The sequence below is a fragment of the Rhinopithecus roxellana genome, chromosome 2 (assembly GCF_007565055.1).
Source record: "Rhinopithecus roxellana isolate Shanxi Qingling chromosome 2, ASM756505v1, whole genome shotgun sequence".
Lineage (NCBI taxonomy): Eukaryota > Metazoa > Chordata > Mammalia > Primates > Cercopithecidae > Rhinopithecus > Rhinopithecus roxellana.
Genome location: NC_044550.1, coordinates 113,114,944 through 113,138,221, shown reverse-complemented (window position 1 = coordinate 113,138,221; position 23,278 = coordinate 113,114,944). Strand labels below are relative to the sequence as shown.

The window sequence follows — 23,278 nt, the reverse complement described above, 5'->3', positions numbered from 1 at the left end:
TTCACTTATTTAAAGGAAAATTGGACAGACTTGCAAAGTGAAATTTAAAAATCTGTAATCATGGTGGGAAATTTTCCCATATCTCTTTCAGAAACTGATGTATTAAAGAGATAAAGGAAAGGATAATAGCAGAAGTGTTAAATAATACAATGAGCTGATTCTAAATAACATGCCCGACCTTTCACTCACACTCCCAGAGTTAATATACTCTTTTCAATCACATATGGATTAAAAGAAAACTGAACACATGCTAGGCCATAGGAAAGTGATCATCTATAAGCCATGTTCTCCTATCACAATCCAACAGAATTAGAAATCATTAAAAAACTATCAAAAGAAACATATACTGGGGAATTCAAAAGCATGCTTTTCAGTATTAAATTATTAAAAAAATACATAATGGAAATATTTAAATACTTGGGAATGAAAGACTATTATTATATGTGTGGAAATATGTTACATATTGCTATAAGCCAGGTTGAGAGCTAGGGCATTGAACTCAAAAAGTAGGTATAAAACACTGAGATGTACTCAATAAAGTAAAAGAAAGCAAAAAACAAATAGAGCAGAAATTAATGGAATAGTTATAAAAATATGATGCCTTGAAAATAAGAATAAGATAGAAACTTCCTAGCAAATCTAGTCAAGAGGTGGTGGGGAAGTAAAATACAAAGCTCACATAGAACAATGTGAGGAATAGAAATGCAGCAATTAATTAGAAATTAAATAAAAATACCAAAAACCATGTTATGGCAATAAAGTTGAGTCATCATTGAAATGGTGTGTATTTTAGAAAAAAAATATATGTTGCCAAAAAAAGATTTATAAATAGCAGAAACCTAAATAGAACAATAGTTGTTAAATTAATTGAATTTGTATTGAAAATAGCTGCTCTCATGTCTTCAAAAATGGCACTGACTCCAAACAGCTTTACAAGCAAGTTCTACCTAACATACACTTTAAAAATCTGGTACCAGGAATAGAGAAAGAAGACCTTAAATTAGAATAATCGCTATACTACCATTACCACTACTGCCTTCCTCCATCAAACACACACGCACATACATACATACATACACACACACACACACATACACATAGAAAAACAAACAAAAAAAGGGTATTAGGAAGAAGAAAAATTATAGTGGACAAAGTTAGAATATTGGAAATCTATTGTCAGTAGAAATGTGAAGATATGGCTTCAATTTTGTAGAATAAATCAAAAAGAGAGTTTTCTCCCCAATAATTTTATTTTATTTTTAAATATTTTGTGGGTGCATAGTAGGTGTATATGTTAATGGGATACATGAATTGTTTTAACACAGACATGCAATACAAAATAAGCACATAGTGGACAATGGGGTATCCATCCCCTCAAGCATTTATCCTTTGAGTTACAAACAATACAATGACACTCTGTAAATTATGTTAAAATGTACAACTATTATTGACTGTAGTCACCCTCAAGAGAGAGTTTTTACCATATATACCAGATTGATTTTACTTCAATATGTGCAGTTTTCATAAATAATAACATTTGGAAGTAAGTGTTGAGACTCTTGCCCTCAACAATTAGAACATGGTTTCTTTTTATTATCTACAAACATTACTGAAATAGACAGGAAAGGAGGCTTAAACAAATGATATAATGGATTTTGTTAAGTAAATAGTTTTTAACAGAGGAAATTTCTATGGGAGAAAAATGGAAAGAAATAATCAGAAGTCTGTAAAAACTCTCAGTTATGAAACTGTATCATGTAAGAAAGGCTGGTGAATGAGAGGATTTTTAGGAAACATCATAGAAATCTAACTTGCATCATCGAAGCATATGCTGTACACTGAGTGCTTATGTTTTCCCCAAACGCTTGTGTTGGAGTTCTAATTCCCAATGTGATAGCACTGAAGGTGTGGTCTTTGGGAGGTGATTAGGTTATAAGGGTGGTGGAGACCTCAAAAATTGTATTAGTGCTCTCATAAGAAAAGACACTCAGGGCTGGACGAAGTGGCTCATGCCTGTGGTCCTGGCACTTTGGGAGGCCGAGGCAGGTGGATCACTTGAGGTCAGGAGTTCGAGACCAGCCTGAGCAATGTGACAAAATCCTGTCTCTACTAAATACGAAAATTAGCTGGGTGTGGTGGCACGTGCCTGTAATCCAGGTACTCAGGAGGCTGAGGCACAAGAATTGCTTGAACCCAGGAGGAGGAAGTTGCAGTGAGCCAAGCCGAGATCACGCCACTGCACTCCAGCCTAGGCCCAGAATGAGACTCCGTCTCAAAAACAAAGACAAAACAAAACAAAAGAAGAAGGAAAAGAAGAAGAAGGAGAAGGAGAAGAAGAAGAGTCATCACTCGGAGATGCTCCCTCTCTCCACCATGTAAGGAGATGCAACAAGAAGGTGGCCGTCTGCAAATGAGATAGGAGGCTCTCACCAGTTACTGAATCTGCAAGCACCTTGATCCTGAACTTCCCAGCAGCCAGAACTGTGAGAAATAAAGCGTTTTTGTTTAAGCCACATATTTTTTGTTTAAGCCACAAAAAATAAAGTGTTTTGTTCAAGCGTTTTTGTTTAAGTTTTGTTTTGTTATAGTGATGTGCGATATTGTGAAATATGTGTTTGGTCTTAATTCCCGTTTCCTGGCATACAACACCTAAGATCTCTGAAATCTTCAAAGTGATGGTTTTTGTGTGCTAATGAGTTGACTGTGGCTGGCAGCCCCTAGGTAGCTTCAGGATGGAGCTGGTCACCCCAAAAACAAAGGCAGGATTAGAGGGTTGCGGCTTTCAGTCTCATTCCCAACCTCCAGGTAGTGGAAAGGGGTTGAGGATTAAGTTGATCACCAGTGGGCAATGATTTAATCAGTCATAAAGAACCATGTGAAACCCCAAAGGACTGGATTTAAGGAGTTTCCAGAGAGCTGAATATGTGGAGGCTGATAAGAAGGTGAACAGGAACACATCCACATGTCAGGAGGGTGGTGAACCGTAACTTCACAGGGACAGAAGCTCCTGTGCTCCAGACCATTCCAGACCTAGCCCTGTGTATCTCTTCATCTAGCTGTTTAGGTATATCCTTCAAGGTAACATTTGCAATACACCAGCAAGTGTAGTGTTTCCCCGATCTGTGAGTCGCCCTAGCAAGATTAATTGCACCCAAAGAAGGGGTTGTGGAGATCCCAACTTGAAGCCAGTGGGTCAGAAGTTCTCAAAGTCTGCACTGGCGGCTGGTGGGAAGGAAGGGGCAGGCTTGGAGACTGAGCCCTCAACTGGTGGGATCTGAAGCTATCTCCAGGTAGACATCATCAGAATTGAATTGAAATGAATTGGAGGATGCCCAGCTGGTGTCTGCTGCTTGGGGTGTGGGGAAAACCCCTCACATATTTGGTCAGAAAGTCTTCTGTGTTGATTGCTGTGGTGTGAGCGCAGAGGAAAATGTTAAAGTTTTTCCACTATCACACAGCTCAAGCTAAGGCAGTGTACCTTTCACTACACAGGGGATAAAGGAGGTCTAGAGACTCCCAGTGTCTTCCTTCTACTGAAGTGTAACAAGAACAAAGCAAAACAGAAACACATTTAAACTACTAAGAACTCCTTATTGTGATAACGTTAAATATATTTGAAAGGAACATTACAGGAATGGATAGTAACTCAAGAGTTAATATATTAGCATAATTCATTTTTGCTTAAAAATGTAAAATTCATGCTGATAGGTTTTGAAAGAAAATGGATATTCATAGTAATCATTCTCAATTTACATATAATAATGTAACTACTGAAATGGAACATCTGAGCACATTTGCATGTGTTGATACAAAACTACGAAGTTCTAATAAAACTTATTCTAAATTAAATACAAAATAAGGAAACTCGTGTAACAAAATCTATATGTGGGCTGTCCTGAAATATTCCAGGAAATTAACTGTAGTTCCATATATCTTCTCTTTAATATGTTCTTCCATTTATCTTTTTCCTTACCTTAAATTTCAGAAATGTATGGCTTTTTTGTTTTAGAATGAATTCTCGTCATTAATACATGACAGTTATTTTAAGTGGTTTATAGATATTAACTGAATATTGTAAGTGATATGCTATTGTTTTCCCCATTTAACAGATAAGAAAACTGAAATACAAAGAAATTAGGTCTTAAAATCACACAGCTAATAAGCATCACTGTGATATAGACCAAGTGGTCTTACACCTTACCACGTTTGTAACAGTAATAGGTAATAAGGAAAATGGTTAAACATTCTAAATTAAACTTCATGTTCTACTACTAAACGCAGACGTTAAAGGAAACCTGTCTATTGTCTTAGGTACATTCACAGATAGAATCAACATGCAGTCTTTTAAATGGTATGAAATTCACCTGCTAGATTGGAAAGAGAAGAGTGACTTGTTTTCTCAAACAGTTTAGCTATCTTAATTAGGAAAGTCTCAAGAGCAAAGCTCATATCTTATCTTTTAATCCTATTATTCCAGCATTAATATTGGAGTGGTGTATAGTCCATAATTGGTTTATTTATTCATTCATTATTCATGTTATATTTATTTTTACATTTAGACATTTTACTTATTCACATTTAATAATGCATTACTTATTAATTCATCATTCAAAATAATTGCTTCACACATTCATTTATGTATGAACCAAATATTCATTGAACTCCTATTATTTATTAAAATTGGGAATATAGCAATGAACAAAACATAGGGCTTACATTCTAGTGTAAGCTAGATGTATATATAATGTATGTAATTTAATGTTAGTGTAAGCTATTGTGATGTCTATGTATTATAAACAATACATAGTAAACAAAATTACAGTCAATTCTCATTATTTGTTGTTGTTAAGTGCTACAAAGTTGCTGCAAACACTAAATTAGCAACTATTGAACTATTGCTCCTAAGGTAAATACAGGTTTAATTTCCTGTGAGCCTCTAGTTATATTTATGTCAACCTCTCAATATAAATTTTGTTTATATATGTTTCTGTTTAAAGATGCCATATTTAATATATATTGTTGACTTGTTAACATTGAACCCATGGCTAACAGCACTATAACTCATCTCTGAAAAAACTCAACACACAGATTTTCTCCTCAAGGGAGGTCACAGCCTTCTGGGGTTTAGGATCACTAGATAGCACTTCAACACTATGCTTGGGGGCCATTTTAAACAGCAAAGTCACCAAAAAAGATTCCCAAATGTGAAAAACATGGCACTGTCAAGACCACAAAAAGGACACTTGGGAGCTAAGACAAAAAGGCCAAGCATCACCTCATTCAACCTCAGCTGGGAACATGCATGTTGAGTGACACAAATTTTTGCCACTCTGCACATGTCCGTGAAGGACTGCAAAAGCACCACAAGTATTGATGCGGGGGTTACAAATAAAATCTAGCAAGTAGGCAAACTTGGTAATATGGAATCTTTGAATACTAAGGATCAACAGTGTATTTTTCAGATAAGTGCTGTGTAGAAACTAAGGCGAGGTAAGGAAGGAGGCTCGAGCAGGGCTTTCTGAAATGGTGGTGCTTGAGCACAAGCATGAAACAGGTGGAAGTGTCGTGCAGGCACCAGAGGGAAATGCATTCCAGACAGAAAGATCAATGGCCGTGATACCTCGCAAGTCTGAAGTGCCTGAAAAACTGTCGCTAGTGTGGTTGGAGTGGGATAAATGAGGGCACAGACTAAGGACATAAGGTTGGAGACTTAGTCAAGAACCAAATATTTGTAAATTTGTAAGCAGTGGTGAGGACTTTAATTCTGATTGAAATGGGAAGTCACTAGAGAGTCTAGGACATGCGTGTAAAAGAAAATGAACTGACTTGATTTTTATGGTACTTTTATTATACTTTCATTTTTTGAGACAGGATCTTGTGCTTTTGCCCAGGCTGAAGTGTGATGGTGTGATCATGAGTCATCATAACCTCAAACTCCAGGGCTCATGTGAGTCCCCCAACTCAGCTTCCCAAGTAGCTGGGATTACAGGCTCCAGCCACTGCAAATTATCCACCTGGCTAATTGTTTTTGTTGCCATTTCTTTGCCCAGGCTGAGGTTGAACTCTTGACCTCAAGTAATCCTCCCTTTTTGGTCTCCCAAAGTGCTAGGATCACAGGCCACCATGCCCATCCCTTATAATACACTTTCCAACTGCTGGATTGAGCATAGACTGTTGGAGAGCCTATTCTTGTAGAGGAAGTGGAGCAAGAAGCTGTAGGAATCCACTGGGGTGAACCAAACCAAAGGTGGTGGTGGCCTAGATCAGGATTGTAGTGGTGAAGGAGGAACAACATGGAGGATCCAGAATATATTTGGGTAGAATAACTAAAAAGATTATCTGGGCCAGGTGCAGTGCCTGATGCCTATAATTCCAGCTACTGGATAGGCTGAGGCAGGAGGATCTCTTGAGCCCAGGAGTTCCACGAACTATGATTGTGCCACTGTACCCTCTGATTGTATTTTCTGGCTGAGATATGAGTGAAAGAGAGAACTTAATTATGAATCCAATTGTTTGACCTGAACAACTGGAAGGGTGGAATTTCCATTTATTGAGGCAGGAAAGACTAGAGAAGTAGCTGGAGGTTTCGGGGAGGTAGGCAGTAGGAGTTGAGTTTTGGACATGGCACACTCCAAGATCTCAATTAGTCACTGAGATACACTAGTTAGGAATTCAGGGCAAAAATGAATACTGTGAATATGTATTGAGTTAATGAATGTATTCATTACTGAAGAAACCCATTGCATAACTTTCATTTCATCTATGTCATTGCTTAATATATGGCAAATATTTTAATACCTATTCACGTGCTGCAGAAAGATACATAGTGGCAAAGGCACCAGCTTCTAGTGAGACAAATTGAGTTTGAATTCTGCTTCTTCCACTTAGTTATCAAAACCCTGGGGGAAATTAATATGTCAGAACCTGTTCTCCCCTATGTAAAGGGGAAAATAATACTTCCTTAATTGTATTTATTGAGGAATAGATTAAATAGTATATAAGTAAGAATCTACATATAATAGACATTCAATACATATAAGTTCCCTTCCACCATGCCTTATAATTTCGGATAAAAGTTTGGATTGAATGATTTTTTTTTTATCACTTCAAAAATAAATACCTGGACAAATGGCTACAAATTATGACTTCGGACAATAATATTTGATTAATGGACAGAAAATAGATTGTAATAAATATATTATTGCAATATTTTTATTAGCTAAGAAGGGTAAATCATAAAACTTATATCAATACTGTCTCTCTCTTGCACCCATTAAGTGAACATGACTTTCTTTTACACTTTGCCCCAACTTCACTTCAAAGTCCTTCTTAACAAATTTTTTTTGAGTCAACTACCAAGAATCAATGAGATTTGTATATGAGATAAAAGTCGATCAGCAAATAGGGGTTACTCAACAGCACAAAGTATAGCAATTATTTATATTAATGGTTAAAAATTAAGAATCAAAATATATTGACACAAACTTTAAGAAGTTATCATACGTAAATTTTACATATTACAGCTTTGCATATTCAAGTGTTACACTATTATTTATATAGTCATAACTTTTCAGTTCTCTGAATGCTCAATTCTTAGGATCCTGAAACTATGTAAATAGGGCATATTTTATTTATAATAACATTTAAAATTCATATACCTGGATGAGTGATCTACAGCATCTTATTCAGAATTTTAAACTTTAAATTCTAGAATATTCAGGCTAACAAAGATCATAAAGAAGAGTAACATTATTGATTAATAAGAGGAAAACAAAGTATAATTGAATACAGACTATGTATAATTTATTGTGGTAAATATTTTACCTATAAATTCCTGCTAACCTCTAATTCTAAATATTTCAAAGACAAGAGAATTGAAGCTTAAATGTAGTTAAGTTTATAAAATTTGGAAGCATTTGATCTGGGTTTTAAACACATTCGTTTATTACTCCAAAGCTTATACTTTCTATTCTGTGTTACACTTCTTGAGAGAACTGTATTATAATAAAACAGTTAGCTGTTCGACCTTGGTCTGGTCACCTTAGTAACTAATTCTGTGCCTAAATTTTCTTATCTATAAGCCCAATAAAATGGAATAGATGTTTATGATCAAGCTTAGCTTTCAGTTTACAGAACTTTTGTTAGAAATGTCTATCTACTGATAGCAGGTGAAATTGAGTCTCAATTTTTTTAGACATAAACATGATAATAGTAATAATAAGAATAAGTAACATTTTTTCTGTGTAACATGTTTTCTGTGAGTCAGGCACAATGTAAGCAGTTCTCCTGTGGATACAGGTGTCGAACAAGGTGAATGGCAATGAAAGATAGAAGAAATAGGACATTAAGTCACAGGAAAAAGAGGCCAGAATTAAGACATTTTTGAAAATTTCTTGAAGATGCCACAAAACAACACCAATTATAGAACTTAGTATGCTCACACTAATAATGTCTTATTTCTTTGAGTGCATTGACTTTCTCATTTAAGAGACAGGTGTCCTATTGCAGTATAAAGTTTGCCATTTTAAAATAGATGTTAGTGAGAAAATAGAATTCCTTTTACATAACTTCACATTGCAGTCAACTTTATGAAAGCAAATCTCTTAGGTGAAAAGAAAAATATATTTGTCAATTAAATATCTCTTTTTTCCCCAATTATCTGTATTTAATACTGATATTTCTCTTAATCTGCATTTCCACTTTTTACACCATATCAATTGGTAGTCCTTGCCCTTCTCTACCTGCTTTTGTCTCTCATATAACGTTAATCACGTGAATATAACTGCTTGTTTATATGACAGCTTTCATTAATGGGATTTTAGCTCTTACCAGGTGGGAACTATGATGTAGCAATTGTTTAATCCTCAGTAAAGAGTGCAGTAACTGGCATAAAAATAATCCATGTTCATAGAGAGGAAAAAAGAAAGAAAGGAAGGAAGTTGGTAACTGACCTCCAGATAGTCATAATAGTCACACTGTTGCCAATTCAAATGGCTGTACAATCCCAACACATGATACAATTTTCATGACGAGCCATGTAAACTACTAGCTTCTCTTAAATTTCTTAACCAGCATGATCAAGGCCAGTAAAACCGGAGAGTTTCATACAGGCAAGTGATCTTTGGCAAGGACTGAACTTGTCTCTAAATGAGTATAAGGTTTGTATTTGTATATAAGTGAGTAACGATGCAGAAGACATGGCATGTTAACGTGTCGCGTACTCTGAGATGTTTCTCTGAAAACGTGATTAGAATGCTTGTTTCGTTTGTTCAGAATGCATGGATATTTCGGCTTCTTGGGATTCACTAATGGTTCACTGGATATGCAAGAGCCTTCCTATGTTTTCAGCTTCATTCAGCAAGGAAAGAAAAGGGCCATATTTTCTCCGTAGGCATTTAAATACATATAACTTGATTGTTAATTCAATCAAATTGGGGTGATGCCTATTATCTTTATAAATAGATATAAAAGGCATATACATATGAAAGAAGCATTGATGTGGAAAATACTGCAATAACAAATCTTGTAAGAAAGAATTTTAGAAATAACTTGCCAGAAGGGTAATGACCTCAATTAAATTTTATGTGAAATAATAATTGGTGATTTTAATAAAGAAACACTATTGCAAATTGCATGTTTGATAATATAATATTTTGATATTTTTAAATTTTCCTCTGGCTTGCATTTATATTAAATGAAAATCTTTCAGATAATCAAGTCAGATTTATAATTTAAAGTGACTTTTCTTTCAACATACTCAAGTAGATTTTAACAACTGGTCATCAATTTATTAAAATAGTTGACTTAAGCATCTGCAATGGTGACTTCCACCTCAACTCCTGGCTCAATACTGATGGAAGTAATCTGCTTAACAATCTCAGAAGGACTGTGCAAGTCAATGAGTCGCTTGTGGATTCTCATCTGGAAACGATCCCATGTCTTAGAACCTTCACCACAAGGAGTTTTTCTTGTAGTGATTCTCAAAGTCTTGGTAGGCATTCGAACTGGTCCTTTCACTTTCAGGTTCTTTTCCTTCGCGCCTCTGATCAAGTCAGCACACACCTTTTCCAGGGATTTAACGTTGCGGCTCGTTAGGGTGATTCGAATTCGGTGAATTGCCACCTCCGGCTCCACGGGTGTTTTTCCGGTATCCTTAAAAGCCATGGCTGCTGCGCGGCTTCCTGACCGACTTGTTCCTCGGCGAGAGCGAACAGCGGTGAGTCAGGAGCAGGAGCGTGCGAACCAAATATCCGCAAGTCCTACAACCGCGTCTTCCTCCTCAAGTAGATTTTAAATAGTTTTAAATTCGAAAGAATGGAGAGAATAAGATCTTCCCGTAGATATTTTTTCTATCAATGAGAGAAAATTATTCTTCTATAAAACTGTACTTTAAGTATCAAATTACATATGTCTAGGGAAGACAAATTAAAAACCATGGTACAAGGAGACATGTCAGTGAGATAAACATGTTTGGTGTGAATCATCTGGAAAATATAAAATTGAAGCAACACTTTTCCTGTATGAACGTAATCTATTTCCACACATATACAGCCTTGCTTAGGCTTATACATTTTTTGAACAAATGTGCGCTCCACATAAAATACTCACATACAATGTTGAGTTTGGATAAGTTTGCAATTCAACTAGGAAAGATTTTTGTTATTATCATTACAAACAAACAAATAAAACATTTTCCTGTAAGACAGTGCTGAAATATATATATACTACATAGCTGCCATGCATTCTTAAATGTTAAATTTAAATTAAATTTAGAAAAAGCCAAACCTGCGTTGTGATGTTTATTTTCTTCAGGCCTTGTATAGACTTTTCTGTTGCATAACGTGATTTTTATCCAGGATCAGAATGAAGCCTGCCCCATGGGGAAGGTCTTGCATCAGCTTTTTTGTTATTTACGTGGCATAGTTGTTCTCAGTTGGTGTTCAGTATTATTAACAACAACAATAATCAGGTGAGCTTTTAGTGAAACGAACAATCAATAGCAAGCATGTTTAAGGGGATGCACGAGATATATGAGTAAACTGATTTAGAAACACTGAAAATAGGCTGGGTGGTGGCTTATGCCTGTAATTCCAGCTCTTTTGGCGGTTGGGGTGGGAGAAACACTTGAGGCCAGGAGTTCAAGACCAGTCTAGGCAACAGTGGCGAGAACTCTTCTCTATAAAAAACAAAACAACACAAAAAATGTTCATACTGCTGATACATAAAATATTTTATATTGTTAGTATATACTCTCTACTGTATTTAAATTGTGTGCTACTCTGCTATTTTTTGCATCAGATTATATTTTCTTTGCATGGTTGGAATTTTTCCAACTATATCTTGAGGAGAAATATGACAATATTCTTGGCTATCATAAATTCTCTTTATTAAAAAATAGGATTTCCAAGCATTCAGTATGTCAATATTAACCATCAAAATGGGATACGTCCCAAGCATACCTGTAGGACACTCACTATCTGGTGGTTCTCCTCTGGACATGCTCAAATTTTTTCTTAAAGCATGGCACCTGAAGCCACCATAATATTCTATATATGCTCTGACAAATGCAGAAATTGGTGTAAAACCTCTTTTTTTGATATCCTGAATATGATAAAGCTATTAATCCTGCTTGAGGCTCTGTGAACTTACTTAATAATCATATCTTGCTACTGGTATATGGGATTTGAGGCAATTTTCTAGGAGTTTTAGTGCAATCTCCAGGGAATTTAGTAATCAACCTCACTGCTGAATGCATCGATCAGAGTTACCATGGCTATAACCACGGGAACCCACCGGCAGAGCTCCAGTATCAGAAGGTCAGTTAAGAGCAACTCAAAATTCTCTCCAGGGAATTTTCTAGGACATGCATTGCTTAGCTGTAGTAACATTAATAGAAATATCAGAAAACCATACCATTATATACAATTCTGCTACAGAAAAGCTCTGGATTCAGAGATGCTGCTTTAATAAGTTAGATAGCATGTAGGCAATCTGGCAATTTGTAATTTGTCATCATGTAGAACTTTTAAATCCATTTTCTAAGTATATCGATACTAGCAAACCATGCACTATTTTATTTCTTGGACATAATCTCTTTGATTATAAAAAGAGAGGCATCGAATATAAATCAGAAGATTGTCGTTGTTGTTGTTTTAACATGACTTGTTCAGTTATAAGTAAACTTATCTGATGGAGAGGAGTTAAAATGACTGCAGACACTTACAACACTGGAATGGGTTCTTTATGAAACAGTAGTGATCTAGTGTTACCCTCACTGCTCCCCAGTGCCTACACACACACACACACACACACATGCTTTACCAGATCCCACACACGGGGGCAGCTAGAATATTCTAGCACTTTTCAAGATGAATTAGACCAGATGTTCTCAATGAAGGGCTATTTTGTTCTCCAGGGAATATTTGGCAGTGCCTAAAGACATTACTGGTTGATCAAAACTGGGAGGATACTCGCCTCCAGCGGGTAGAGACCTGGGCTACTGCTAAACATTCTACAATGTACAGGGAAGTCTTCCACAATAAAAAATTCTCTGGTCCAAAATATCAACAATGTTGAGGTTGAGAAACTCTTCAGGAGAACCCCAGTCTCTAGGCTGAGCACTGCGTTGTGCTGGCTGACACTGGAGTAGCTTCAGAAGTCACCGGCTGATTATGGCGCTTTTACATCAGATATGGGTTGTGAGCCAGGCTCTATTGTTTTAGTAGCGATGGATTCCTTGAATGAGTACCTCATTAATAAGGCATATTTTTGTCCGAATTATTCTCTTCTTTGGGTGGTTTACTGTTACTTCATTGTGTTATTTCTGCCTCACAATTCCTGCCAAGATTCTGCAATTTAGTCTAAAACTTTCGTCTGACTGGTATGATAACTCCGTCTTCTTCTCTCTGCCTCCTGCACCCTCTCACATACCAGCACTCTAGAGCTTCGCATTTGCACCTGTGAAAGTACTCTGTACAAAGAACAAGCCTCATCCTGTCACTCACTTGTTGGTAAACTTTGAATGGCCACCTGTTGTCACTGTGATAAAAAGCAAGCCCTGTCTTCTAGCATAACACAGCAAACCCTGTGTAACCTGACCCCGCTTGCTTCCCCAGACTAATCTCTTGTTCCTTTGGTCCCACATTTTCCACTCTCAATTTCTTGGAGTTCTCAGCACCAGCCATGGTGTCTCTCATCTCAGTGTCTTACTGCAGTCTGCTTTTGTGTTTACAGGATTACCCTCACCCTCCTCAACTCTCTAACTCCCATTTGATTCATTTACCACTTCCTCAAGGAAATCTTCTGTCATCTTCCCAGGTGGGTTACTCCTGTCACATTCCCTGTATATTTCTCATTGCACTTCCCAGGTGGTTTGGAAAGCAGTCATTTGTGTTTGCCTCTGGATTCCATTACGTTGTGAGCAAAGCCTTACTCCTTTTCGTGTTCCCAACTGCCTATGTGAGGGCCCAGAAGATAGTTGTCTATTAATTTACATAAAGTTTGGAATAAATGAATAAATAAATGAGCACCTACATGAGTCATTTCACTGTTGCTAGTGAATTAAATTGATTTAAATGGAATAATGTGTGCTAATTTATTTGCGAAGTAATTTTAGTTATTAATATATATAAGTCTATATAATAATCAATTTAAAGACGGTCAGTACGATTTTTTCTCTTTTCTAATCCATTTGTTTAGAGGTTCAGATTACTACGGATTCAAAGATGTGTAAATGTTGAAAGATATAGTCTATTTCTAAGTTCAGATATCCTGAGAATTTCAAGTCTACCTCTCTGGTCTAAGACATAGCTGAGTCTCAAGGAAATAAATAATATTATTGAGAATATCTGCTAATACTGAGCAACTACCGTAAATCAGGTACTATGCTAAGTACACGTAATTTTCTCTTTTAACCTATGAAGTGGGACTGTAATTATTTCCCATACACATGAGGAAACTGAGACACAGAGACACTAAACAGCTACCCTGAGTTGCCCCAGTAGTATGTGGGGAAGTGGTCACAGGCCCCAGAGCTTCAGCTTTTGACCAGTATTTTCTGGTGCATCTACATACTGGCAAATTGTTGCCTAAACTTCTAATTTTAAACCTGAAGATAATTTCTAGCTAATTATTCCTTAGCAATGAAAAGATAAGTCATTGTGCATAAAGCACATAGTAAGTGCACAGTGAAGGTATTTATCAGAATTATTATTAAGCTTTGAGATAACATAGTTGTTCTGTATCAGTTTTCCACCATAAATGAAGGAAGGTCAGCTTCCCCTCTCTACCTTCAAGCCTTTTAATAAGGATGAAATATGAGTGAGCGTTTTGAAAAGTGTTGTGCAGTCAACAGAGATGGACTGTCTTCCTTGAGCAATAGTGGTAATACAGTGCATGATCATATCTAAAATGAAAAATACTGTATTTCTCATTTGTCTAACTGAGAATCAGAAATAGATTATTTTAAGGCTGGGAAAGCATGTGTGCATAGGCCGGGGAAAGGGCTTGTTATGATATTCAACTGTTTCTACAGAAGCTATGGTGGGTAGAATGTGGCCATTCTAAAGGGCAGACCCAGTAAATAGATCTAGTCTCCAAGATGTGTGGCCTCTACTCAGATTGCTAGGGTGGCGATGACTGAGGGTCCATTATGAAAAAAAGAAAATTTGAAAACTTCATTGTTTTCCCCCACTGTCTACTGGAAAGGCATTTAATTGCCTTACGGAGAAAATCATCTTTAGTTTTAGGTCACCACAACACTTCTTTTCCTGAATTAAGTCAATTCTTCTTTTAAAATTTCAGATACCTGGCCTGCCACAGTGGTTCATGTCTGTAGTCTCAGCACTTTGGGAGGCCAAGGTGAGAGGGTTGCTCGAAGCCAGGAGTTCAAGACTAGCCTGGACATTTCCACAATAATTTTTTAAAGTAAAATAAAATATAAAAACTTCAGATACCTTTCCTAAATTGAAAACCCAGAAAAAAGTTACAAACTTTATGTAATGGGCTGTCCTACCACATTATAAAGAACCACACTTTAGAACCTCATATTTACTTCAAGCAATAGTCTGCCACAGTCACTACAGTAGGAAGTGAGAAAATGGCCAGATAATCCATTTGGAGGCAGGATTTTGCAGGCTGACTTAAGAGGGCATACACATTTAAGAGTACCTTGCAGTTAACTATGCATCTGCAAGCCAAAAATGTATCTGAGACAGGTCTCAATCAATGTAGAAGCTTTTTTTGCCAACATTAAATGCACGCACCAGGGAGACAGGTCTGAGCTTTTCTCCAAAGATGATTTTGGTGCTCCAAATTTTAAAGGTTAAAGGGCAGATATTGGGGAAAGAGGAATAATTTTTCCAAGGTGTGGGTAGATGGGAGGTAAATGGTTGCATTCTTTTGAGTCTTTCATCAACCTTTCACTGAATACACAATTTACATATGAGAGAGGGCTAGAGGAATAGTCACTTATGCCTTTGTCTAGCTCAGGAATCTGCATTTTTACATAAACTAATGTAAGCAGTAGGGCAAAGCATGCAATCAGACATGCATTTGTCTCAGGTGAGCCAAGTGATGACTTTGAGTTCTGCCCTTTATCCTGCACCTTTGAAAATAAGCTGTCAATTTATATTGCCAGGGTGAAATTCAACAGAATAAAATGGGAGGCAGGTTTTCCTGATGCAGTTTCCAGCTTGACTTTTCCCTTTGGCTTAATGATTTTGGGGTCCCAAGATTTATTTTCCTTCCACAGAGCCATCAAGACTTACTGAAAATAGATAAGCAGTCACACTCGTAAGGCCAGCACCACAGATCCTTAGCAGGACTCTACGGAAGTTCTACAAAAGGGTTTCTGCCAGAGAGCCCCTCTGGAATTGCAGTTCCTAATCTTCATTTAACAATACAGCCATTACTCTCTTTAATGGCAATTGTTGTTGACCCTAATGACTATCTAAATGACAAAGAAATGGTTCAGTAAAGCCAACCTCTTCTTACCTGGAGAAAGAGGCTTTGTGGAATTGATTGAGCAGAGCCCTTTGCAGCTGCAGTAGGCAGTGGTCTCTTAACAGCTGCAGGCTTAACTTACTGGGGTCGGTACCAGGCTTTGAGTGAGACATTCATTGTTGAGATCACATCACTGCTGCCCTAGATTAGTAGCAACACTTGCCATTATTTCCCTTTTTCACTTTGATTTTCAGTTTGACTCTTAATATTCTGATGCCTCTTTTGAATACTTGAATGTAAAACTTAATATATATTGACTCAGTTGAAGAAAGATGACTTGGTTTCGTGATTTGTGTTTTTGTGATTCAAACGTTAATGTGGTTACCTAAGGGAGAGGAAGAGTTTCCCTAATCGTTGCCTTTTTTATTTAACAAAATAAAATTGTATTGAAATACCCATGCAACAAGTACATCGCTTTTACTAAGCATGGTCTCGAAAATGACTCATAGTGAGAAACATCTTAGTTGAACATGTTTGATTTTTTAAAAATCATAAACGTGGCCAGGCACAGTGACTCACGCCTCTTATCCCAGCCCTTTGGGAGGCTGAGGTGGGAGGTTTGCTTGATCCCAGGAGTGTTATTCCAGCCTGGGCAATATAGTGAGACCCCCTCACTACAAAAAATACAAAAGTTATCTTGGCATTGTGACGTATGCCTGTAGTCCTAGCTATACGAGAGGCTGAGGTGAGAGAATCTCTTGAGCAGGGAGGTCAAGGTTGTACAAGGTTGTAGTGAGCTGAGATTGCACCACCACACTAAGCGACAGAGTGAGACCCTATATCAAAAAACAAAACAAAACAAATAAAAATTATGAATGCATTTTAAACTCAGGTCAGCATACTATTGATTTTAATTTGAAGCTAAAGTATGATAATTATTTTATTTCCAAGGTTATATGTAAAAAGTTGAGGCCAGACACACCTGAGTTTGAATATCACCAGACCTATAACTAGCTTAAACAAATGACTTAAACTTTGTTAGCCTCAATTTTGTCATCTATAAAATGGTGCTAATGATATCTGCCTGCTGAGATGCAAGATTGAGTAAAATGATAAATAAAAGTGCTTAATTTAATGATTGACAAAGGGTAGGGTCTAAAATGTCACAGATATTAAAATTATTAGAATATTCTCTTTTTTTCCAGCCCTGAATAGACACCTCATACTATGACACCCCTGAGGCTTATTGACGGCTTTGAAAACAGCTTGATATAAGAAAATCTCTCATACAATTTGTTCTTAACTTTCTAGCTGTTCACAGCTTCCCTTATCTCAGTCACAGCAAGGCTATCTCTTTCTCTGATGCCTTTTGCAGCTAGTAAACTCTGCCACTTCTCTCTCTTTCCTTTGCTGCTGTCTTTCAATTTAGCCACAGCAGAAGGACAAATCTGTCACATTTCTGGTTTTCTCCCCTGAATATAGGACATTGCCAAGTCTAAGAGTACAATAAAAAGGGATCAGTTTCCTTGGGAGAAGGCTTGGCAATTGGAGAAATCTCAACACTTGACCATCTTTACCTATTTGCAGTGTGTTTGTTTTAACATATCTTTCTGTGAATGCTCACGCCAAGCATTCATTATTTTACAAACATATTTAATAACATCCTCACTTAATCTTCTTCATTTGAAATATATATAAATCTCTATTTGTACTGGGTACTGTTAAATATATTTTAGTATGAAAACTCTCAGTCACATGCATAGAGAATAATGAACGGTACGTAGACCCAATCGTCATTACCATGTTGTCATACTTGCTTGTGATTTGCTCCTTCCCCTACCTCTTTTTTTTGTGAAAGCATTTTACAGCAAGTCCTAGACATTTTATCAATTTACTTCTTCACAAATAGTGTAAATCTCTAAAACATATTTTTTGTGCATAACTACACTTAACTAATTTTTTTTTTTTTTTTTTTTTTTTTTTTTGAGCCAAGGTCTCACTTTGTTGCCCAGGCTGGAGTGCAGTGGCCCAGTCACACCTCACTGTAGCCTCGACCTCTGGGGTTCAAGCAATCCTCCCACCTCAACCTCCCAGGTAGCTGGGACCACAGGTGTGTGCCACCATGTTGAGCTATTTTTTTTATTATTTGTAGAGACAGGGTCTCACTATATTTGCCCACCCTGGTTTCAAACTCCAGGGCTCAAGCAATCCTCCTGCCTTGGCCTCCCAAAGTGCTGAGACTACAGGCATGAGCCACTGCACCCAGCCACACAACAAAATGTATAATATATTCTTTGTAGTTTCTAATGTACAGTTAATATACAGTTTTCTCAGTTGTTCTTGAAGGGGTGAAGGGAAAACTTCCCTTTCATCATCTGAAGCTTTTTTGGAAAAATCAATGGACAAAAGGCAGAATAATAGGAGAAATATCATACAAATCTGTTAATGTGCATGCGAGTCTTACAACACCTAAGAAAGCAAAGGCACAGCCACATGGTAGATACTGTTATACCATTTTGAGGTTACAGAAAGACTAGGGGCTTGGATCTTGGCAAAATAGGTTATGGGAGGGAGAGAACAGGAGGTCTGACCTGCAAAGGTGGTCTTGTTATACATAGATAAAACCTCACAGGTAGCACCCTCAGAGAGAATAGATGGGATTATTATTTTTTCAGACCACAGAGGTTTCAGATTCCCAGTTAATCTTTCCTAGATCAGAACAAGAGAGGGTTTTTGAGAAAGCCTGGCTGCATCAGATTTTCCCTACAGATGTAAATCTCTCCTCTAAAAGGCAGAATTTCAGCTATTCTTATATTTCCAGTCCTTCTGAATAGCCATCTTGAATTTGTAAAAGTATATTTTGGGGTGAAATATTTTGGTTTCTTTTATTCTAAAAACATCTTTTCACAGTTGGTCTGTTTTGCATCATCATCCCAGTAAGGCCCAAACATTGCATTTGGTTTTGTGTTTCTTAATTAAATCCCTTTTTATCTGGAGAAGTCCTTCTCTCTCTCCTCTTTGTCTCACGCCATTGACTTGTTGAAGCAACCAGATCAGTTATTCTCTAAACTTTCACAGGGACTTAGTTTGCTTTTGCTTCCTGGCAGGGTTATTTAACTCATTTCTCACTCTCTGGTTATTTCTCATATACTGGAGAACAGTTCTGTAGTCTAGATTGAACTTAGGCTCACTTTTTTGTCAAGGATTCCTTCCGTTTCGAAAACTTAAGAGTGCCTGAAGCAGGGATGATATCTGTCATCTCAGAATCAAATTTATGAATTCTAACCAGTAATAATTAAACGTGTTTATTTAATATGACACATGACATGTCCATGTAGCAATATGATTTTCAGAATTATGAGTAATGAAGGAAGTATGTGTGTATACCTATAAATATTTCTCCTTTCCATCTTCACAGGAATAAATTAGTTCTTAATTTTATCCATGTCTATTATTTGAGGGAAAAGAAAAAGATCAAAAAGATTCCTCTCTCATATGATTTATTCATTCATTTATTCACTTACAGAACATCATGCATTGAGATTTTGCTTTGGATCAGGAACTGTGCTAAGTGCTAAAGACAAATGAGACTTGATCCTTAGCTGCAAGAAATTACAGTCGTGATAATGAAGCTGATTAGTATAAAACTTGTTTTCCAGAGACCAAGAGCAGTAGGATTAAATACCAACCTTGGCCCATAAAACAATGTTTTAAAAAGCACATTTTTTCAGGGCACATGTTGTCAGGACCTCATGAGTCTATGTCACGGGAAAAAAAAAGTACGTAGATATCATCTAAGAAAACATAAGACAGACATGTATAGTTCAAAATAATCTAAAGTACAAACTTTATTTTATATTTGCATACCAATGACCTAAAAGAGTTGACTCAACATAAGAATTTCACATCAATCATGGATTGTAGTGTCAAAAAGAAAGAAAATTTTGTTCTCAATGAATTTTTAATTGACTAGTATAAAATAAGCCAAATACATTGAAAAATATACAGCATTTTGTAACTTCCAATTGCTAACATAATCTAAAATATAATACAATGTATGTTAAATGTGATAACCGGTGTGAAATGCAAGCTACGTTTTTTTGTAGTTTGCAGGAATATACCTTAACCATTTAGAATAAGAAAAAAACTTCCTAAAAGAGTTTGAACTGTAGACTCTTTGAAGAATACATGCAACTTTTTTTTTTTTTTTTTTTTTCTCCTTTTTGAGAGAGGCTCTCACTTTGTCACATAGGCTGTAGTGCAGTGGCATACTGTCAGCTCACTGCAGCCTCGACTTGCATGGCACCAGCAATTCTCTTACATTAGCCTTCTAAATAGCTGGGACTACAGGCCTGCACTGCCATACCCATCTAATTTTTTTTTTTTTTTTGTAGAGACAGGGTTTTGCCATGGGTTCAAGCTATCCACCTGGGTTCAAGTGATCCATCTGCCTTGGTCTCCCAGAGTGCTGAGATTATGGGCATGAGCCACTGCTCCTGGTCATACATGCAATTTTATAAGATATTCAGGTGTGTATGTGTTTATCAGGAAGTAAGAGGTGTCTTAATTTTCCTGGGCCATGGGAATCATGTAGGAAAGTCCTGAATAATGAGATTGGATCAAGTTGGTGCAAAAGTAACTGCAGTTTTCTGCCATTAAAAATGATGAGAAGAATTGCAATTACTTTTGCACCAACCTAATAATTGTCATTTGAGGACCTTTTATGGAGCCTGTAAATGTTCTAGGGAAATAAACAGTGTAGAACCATTAAAAATTACCAAATAGAAAGGTAATAAGTTTGTATCAACAATTTTGGTGTAGTTATCCAGAGGCAATACAAAATAATTTTTTTATATACTTAAAGTTCTAGAGTACATGTACACAATATGCAGGTTTGATACATAGGTATACATGTGCCGTGTTGGTTTGCTACATCCATTAACTCGTCATTTACATTAGGTATTTCTCCTAATGCTATCCCTCCCCCATCCCCCACCCCATGACAGACCCCAGTGTGTGATATCCCCACCCTGTGTCCAAGTATTCTCATTGTTCAGTTCCCACCTATGAGTGAGAACATGAAGTGTTTGGTTTTCTGTCCTTGCAGTGGTTTGCTCAGAATGGTGGTTTCCAGCTTCATCCATGTCCCCTCAAAGGACATGAACTCACTCTTTTTTATGGCTGCATAGTATTCCATGGTGTATATGTGCTGCATTTTCTTTATTCAGTCTAATATTGATGGACATTTGGGTTGGTTTCAAGTCTTTGCTATTGTGAACAGTGCTGCAATAAACATACATGTGCATGTGTCTTTATAGTAGAATGATTTATAATCCTTTGGGTGTGTAGCCAGTAATGGGATTGCTTGGTCAAATGGTTTTTCTAGTTCTAGATCCTTGAGGAATTGCCACACTGTCTTCCACAATGGTTGAACTAGTTTACACTCCCACCAACTGTGTAAAAGCATTCCTATTTCTCCACATCCTCTCCAGCACCTGTTGTTTCCTGACTTTTTAATGATCACCATTCTAACTGGCGTGAGATGGTATCTCATTGTGGTTTTGATTTGCGTTTCTCTGATGACCAGTGATGATCAGCATTTTTTTCCTGTGTCTGTTGGCTGCATAAATGTCTTCTTTTGAAAAGTTTCTGTTCATATCTTTGCTCACTTTTTGATGGGGTTGTTTGATTTTTTCTTGTAAATCTGTTTAAGTTCTTTGTAGATTCTGGATATTAGCCCCTTGTCAGATGGGTAGATTGCAAAAATTTTCTCCCATTCTGTAGGTTGCCTGTTCACTCTGATGGTAGTTTCTTTTGCTGTGCAGAAGCTGTTTAGTTTAATTAGATCCCATTTGTCTATTTTGGCTTTTGTTGCCATTGCTTTTGGTGTTTTAGACATGAAGTATTTGCCCATGCCTATGTCCTGAGTGGTGTTGCCTAGGTTTTCTTCTAGGGTTTTTATGATTTTAGGTCTAACATTTAAGTCTTTAATCCATCTTGAATTAATTTTTATATATGATATAAGGAAGGGAACCAGGTTCAGCTTTCTACATATGGCTAGCCAGTTTTCCAAGCACCATTTATTAAATAGGGAATCCTTTCGCTGTTTCTTGTTTTTGTCAGGTTTCTCAAAGATCAGATGGTTGTAGATGTGTGGTGTTATTTCTGAGGCCTCTGTCTGTTTCATTGGTCTTTATCTCTGTTTTGGTACCAGTACCATGCTGTTTTGGTTACTATAGCCTTGTAGTATTGTTTGGAGTCAGGTAGTGTGATGCAGAGGCAATACAAAATAATTTAAGGGAGAGACCAGGACCCTTATTAGCAGGTGATTACAGTGGATGACATGACTGCTGATAGCCTCTTCCAGTTATTCACTGCAGGATTTGCAGAATCATGCTTGTAGGGTTCCAGTGGCTCACAGGCAGCACCTGCTAATGTCTCATGATCTGCTCTTTCAGGATACCTGTTAGCAGCAGTCCTCTGAACAGCCACGCCCTGAACCTATGATTTTTTGCATTTAGCGTCTATATCCATTGTCATTATATATGATCATCAGCTGACTTGCTGTATAATTCTGCCATCAAGGAAGGAAGAAGTAGCTGAAATATAGCCCATAGTCTACCCACCTGAACGTTGACCTCAGGCACAGGAGTGTGGTCATCTTTTAGAATGGAGAGGTTTTGTGAATTCACGCAGTTGCTGTAGGGGCTAGATGAGACACTGCCTGTGTTCTAAGGCTGCTCTTTGATCATTCATTCAGTACTGGTGTCTACTTTTAATGTTATGTTTGTTAACAGTATATTCGCTAATATCTTGAGGGCTAAATATTAAACAAACAAGTAAAAAACATGTCTGCTGCTTTGCTGCAATCCGTGGGATGCCAATTTTTACTCCGATTTGAAGGATTTCAAACCCACAGAATGTTGTATGAGCACAGAAATCATGAGAGTTGTGGAGAAGCTGCCTAGAAGGCAAATATGAGTCCATTTTGAAATATGTTGATAAAGGTGACTCATGGAAAAGGCAGACACACCACTGGGAAGGTATTCAACTCTCTGAGTGGAAGCTAAATCCTAGAGAAATATAGTTCAGTATCATAGTATGGAGATTATAGTTGTAACTGTATATAAGACAATAAAAACAAAAGAGAAAGCGTATACAATGAAGAATATATGTTGTAGAACATTTCGTTGTTCACTAATACATAGTTCAGGAAAAGTAGAAATACTAGAAATTGGCTAGAGAAAATACCAATCACAATCACGATTTCCAGTCAGGCTATTCAGTGTTCATCACTATTTTCACACATCCTGATTTACTTTTCCCCTACTGTAAT

At 36.9% G+C, this 23,278-nt stretch overlaps 1 protein-coding gene across 1 annotated transcript; it reads right to left on the bottom strand.

The window, feature by feature from the left end:
• Positions 1-9,766: 9,766 nt before the first annotated feature.
• Positions 9,767-10,287, bottom strand: LOC115893691 (40S ribosomal protein S20). Its single transcript, XM_030919029.1, has one exon. The coding sequence runs from the start codon at positions 10,162-10,164 to the stop codon at positions 9,805-9,807; it is 360 nt and encodes a 119-aa protein (XP_030774889.1). The 5' UTR covers positions 10,165-10,287; the 3' UTR covers positions 9,767-9,804.
• Positions 10,288-23,278: the final 12,991 nt, after the last annotated feature.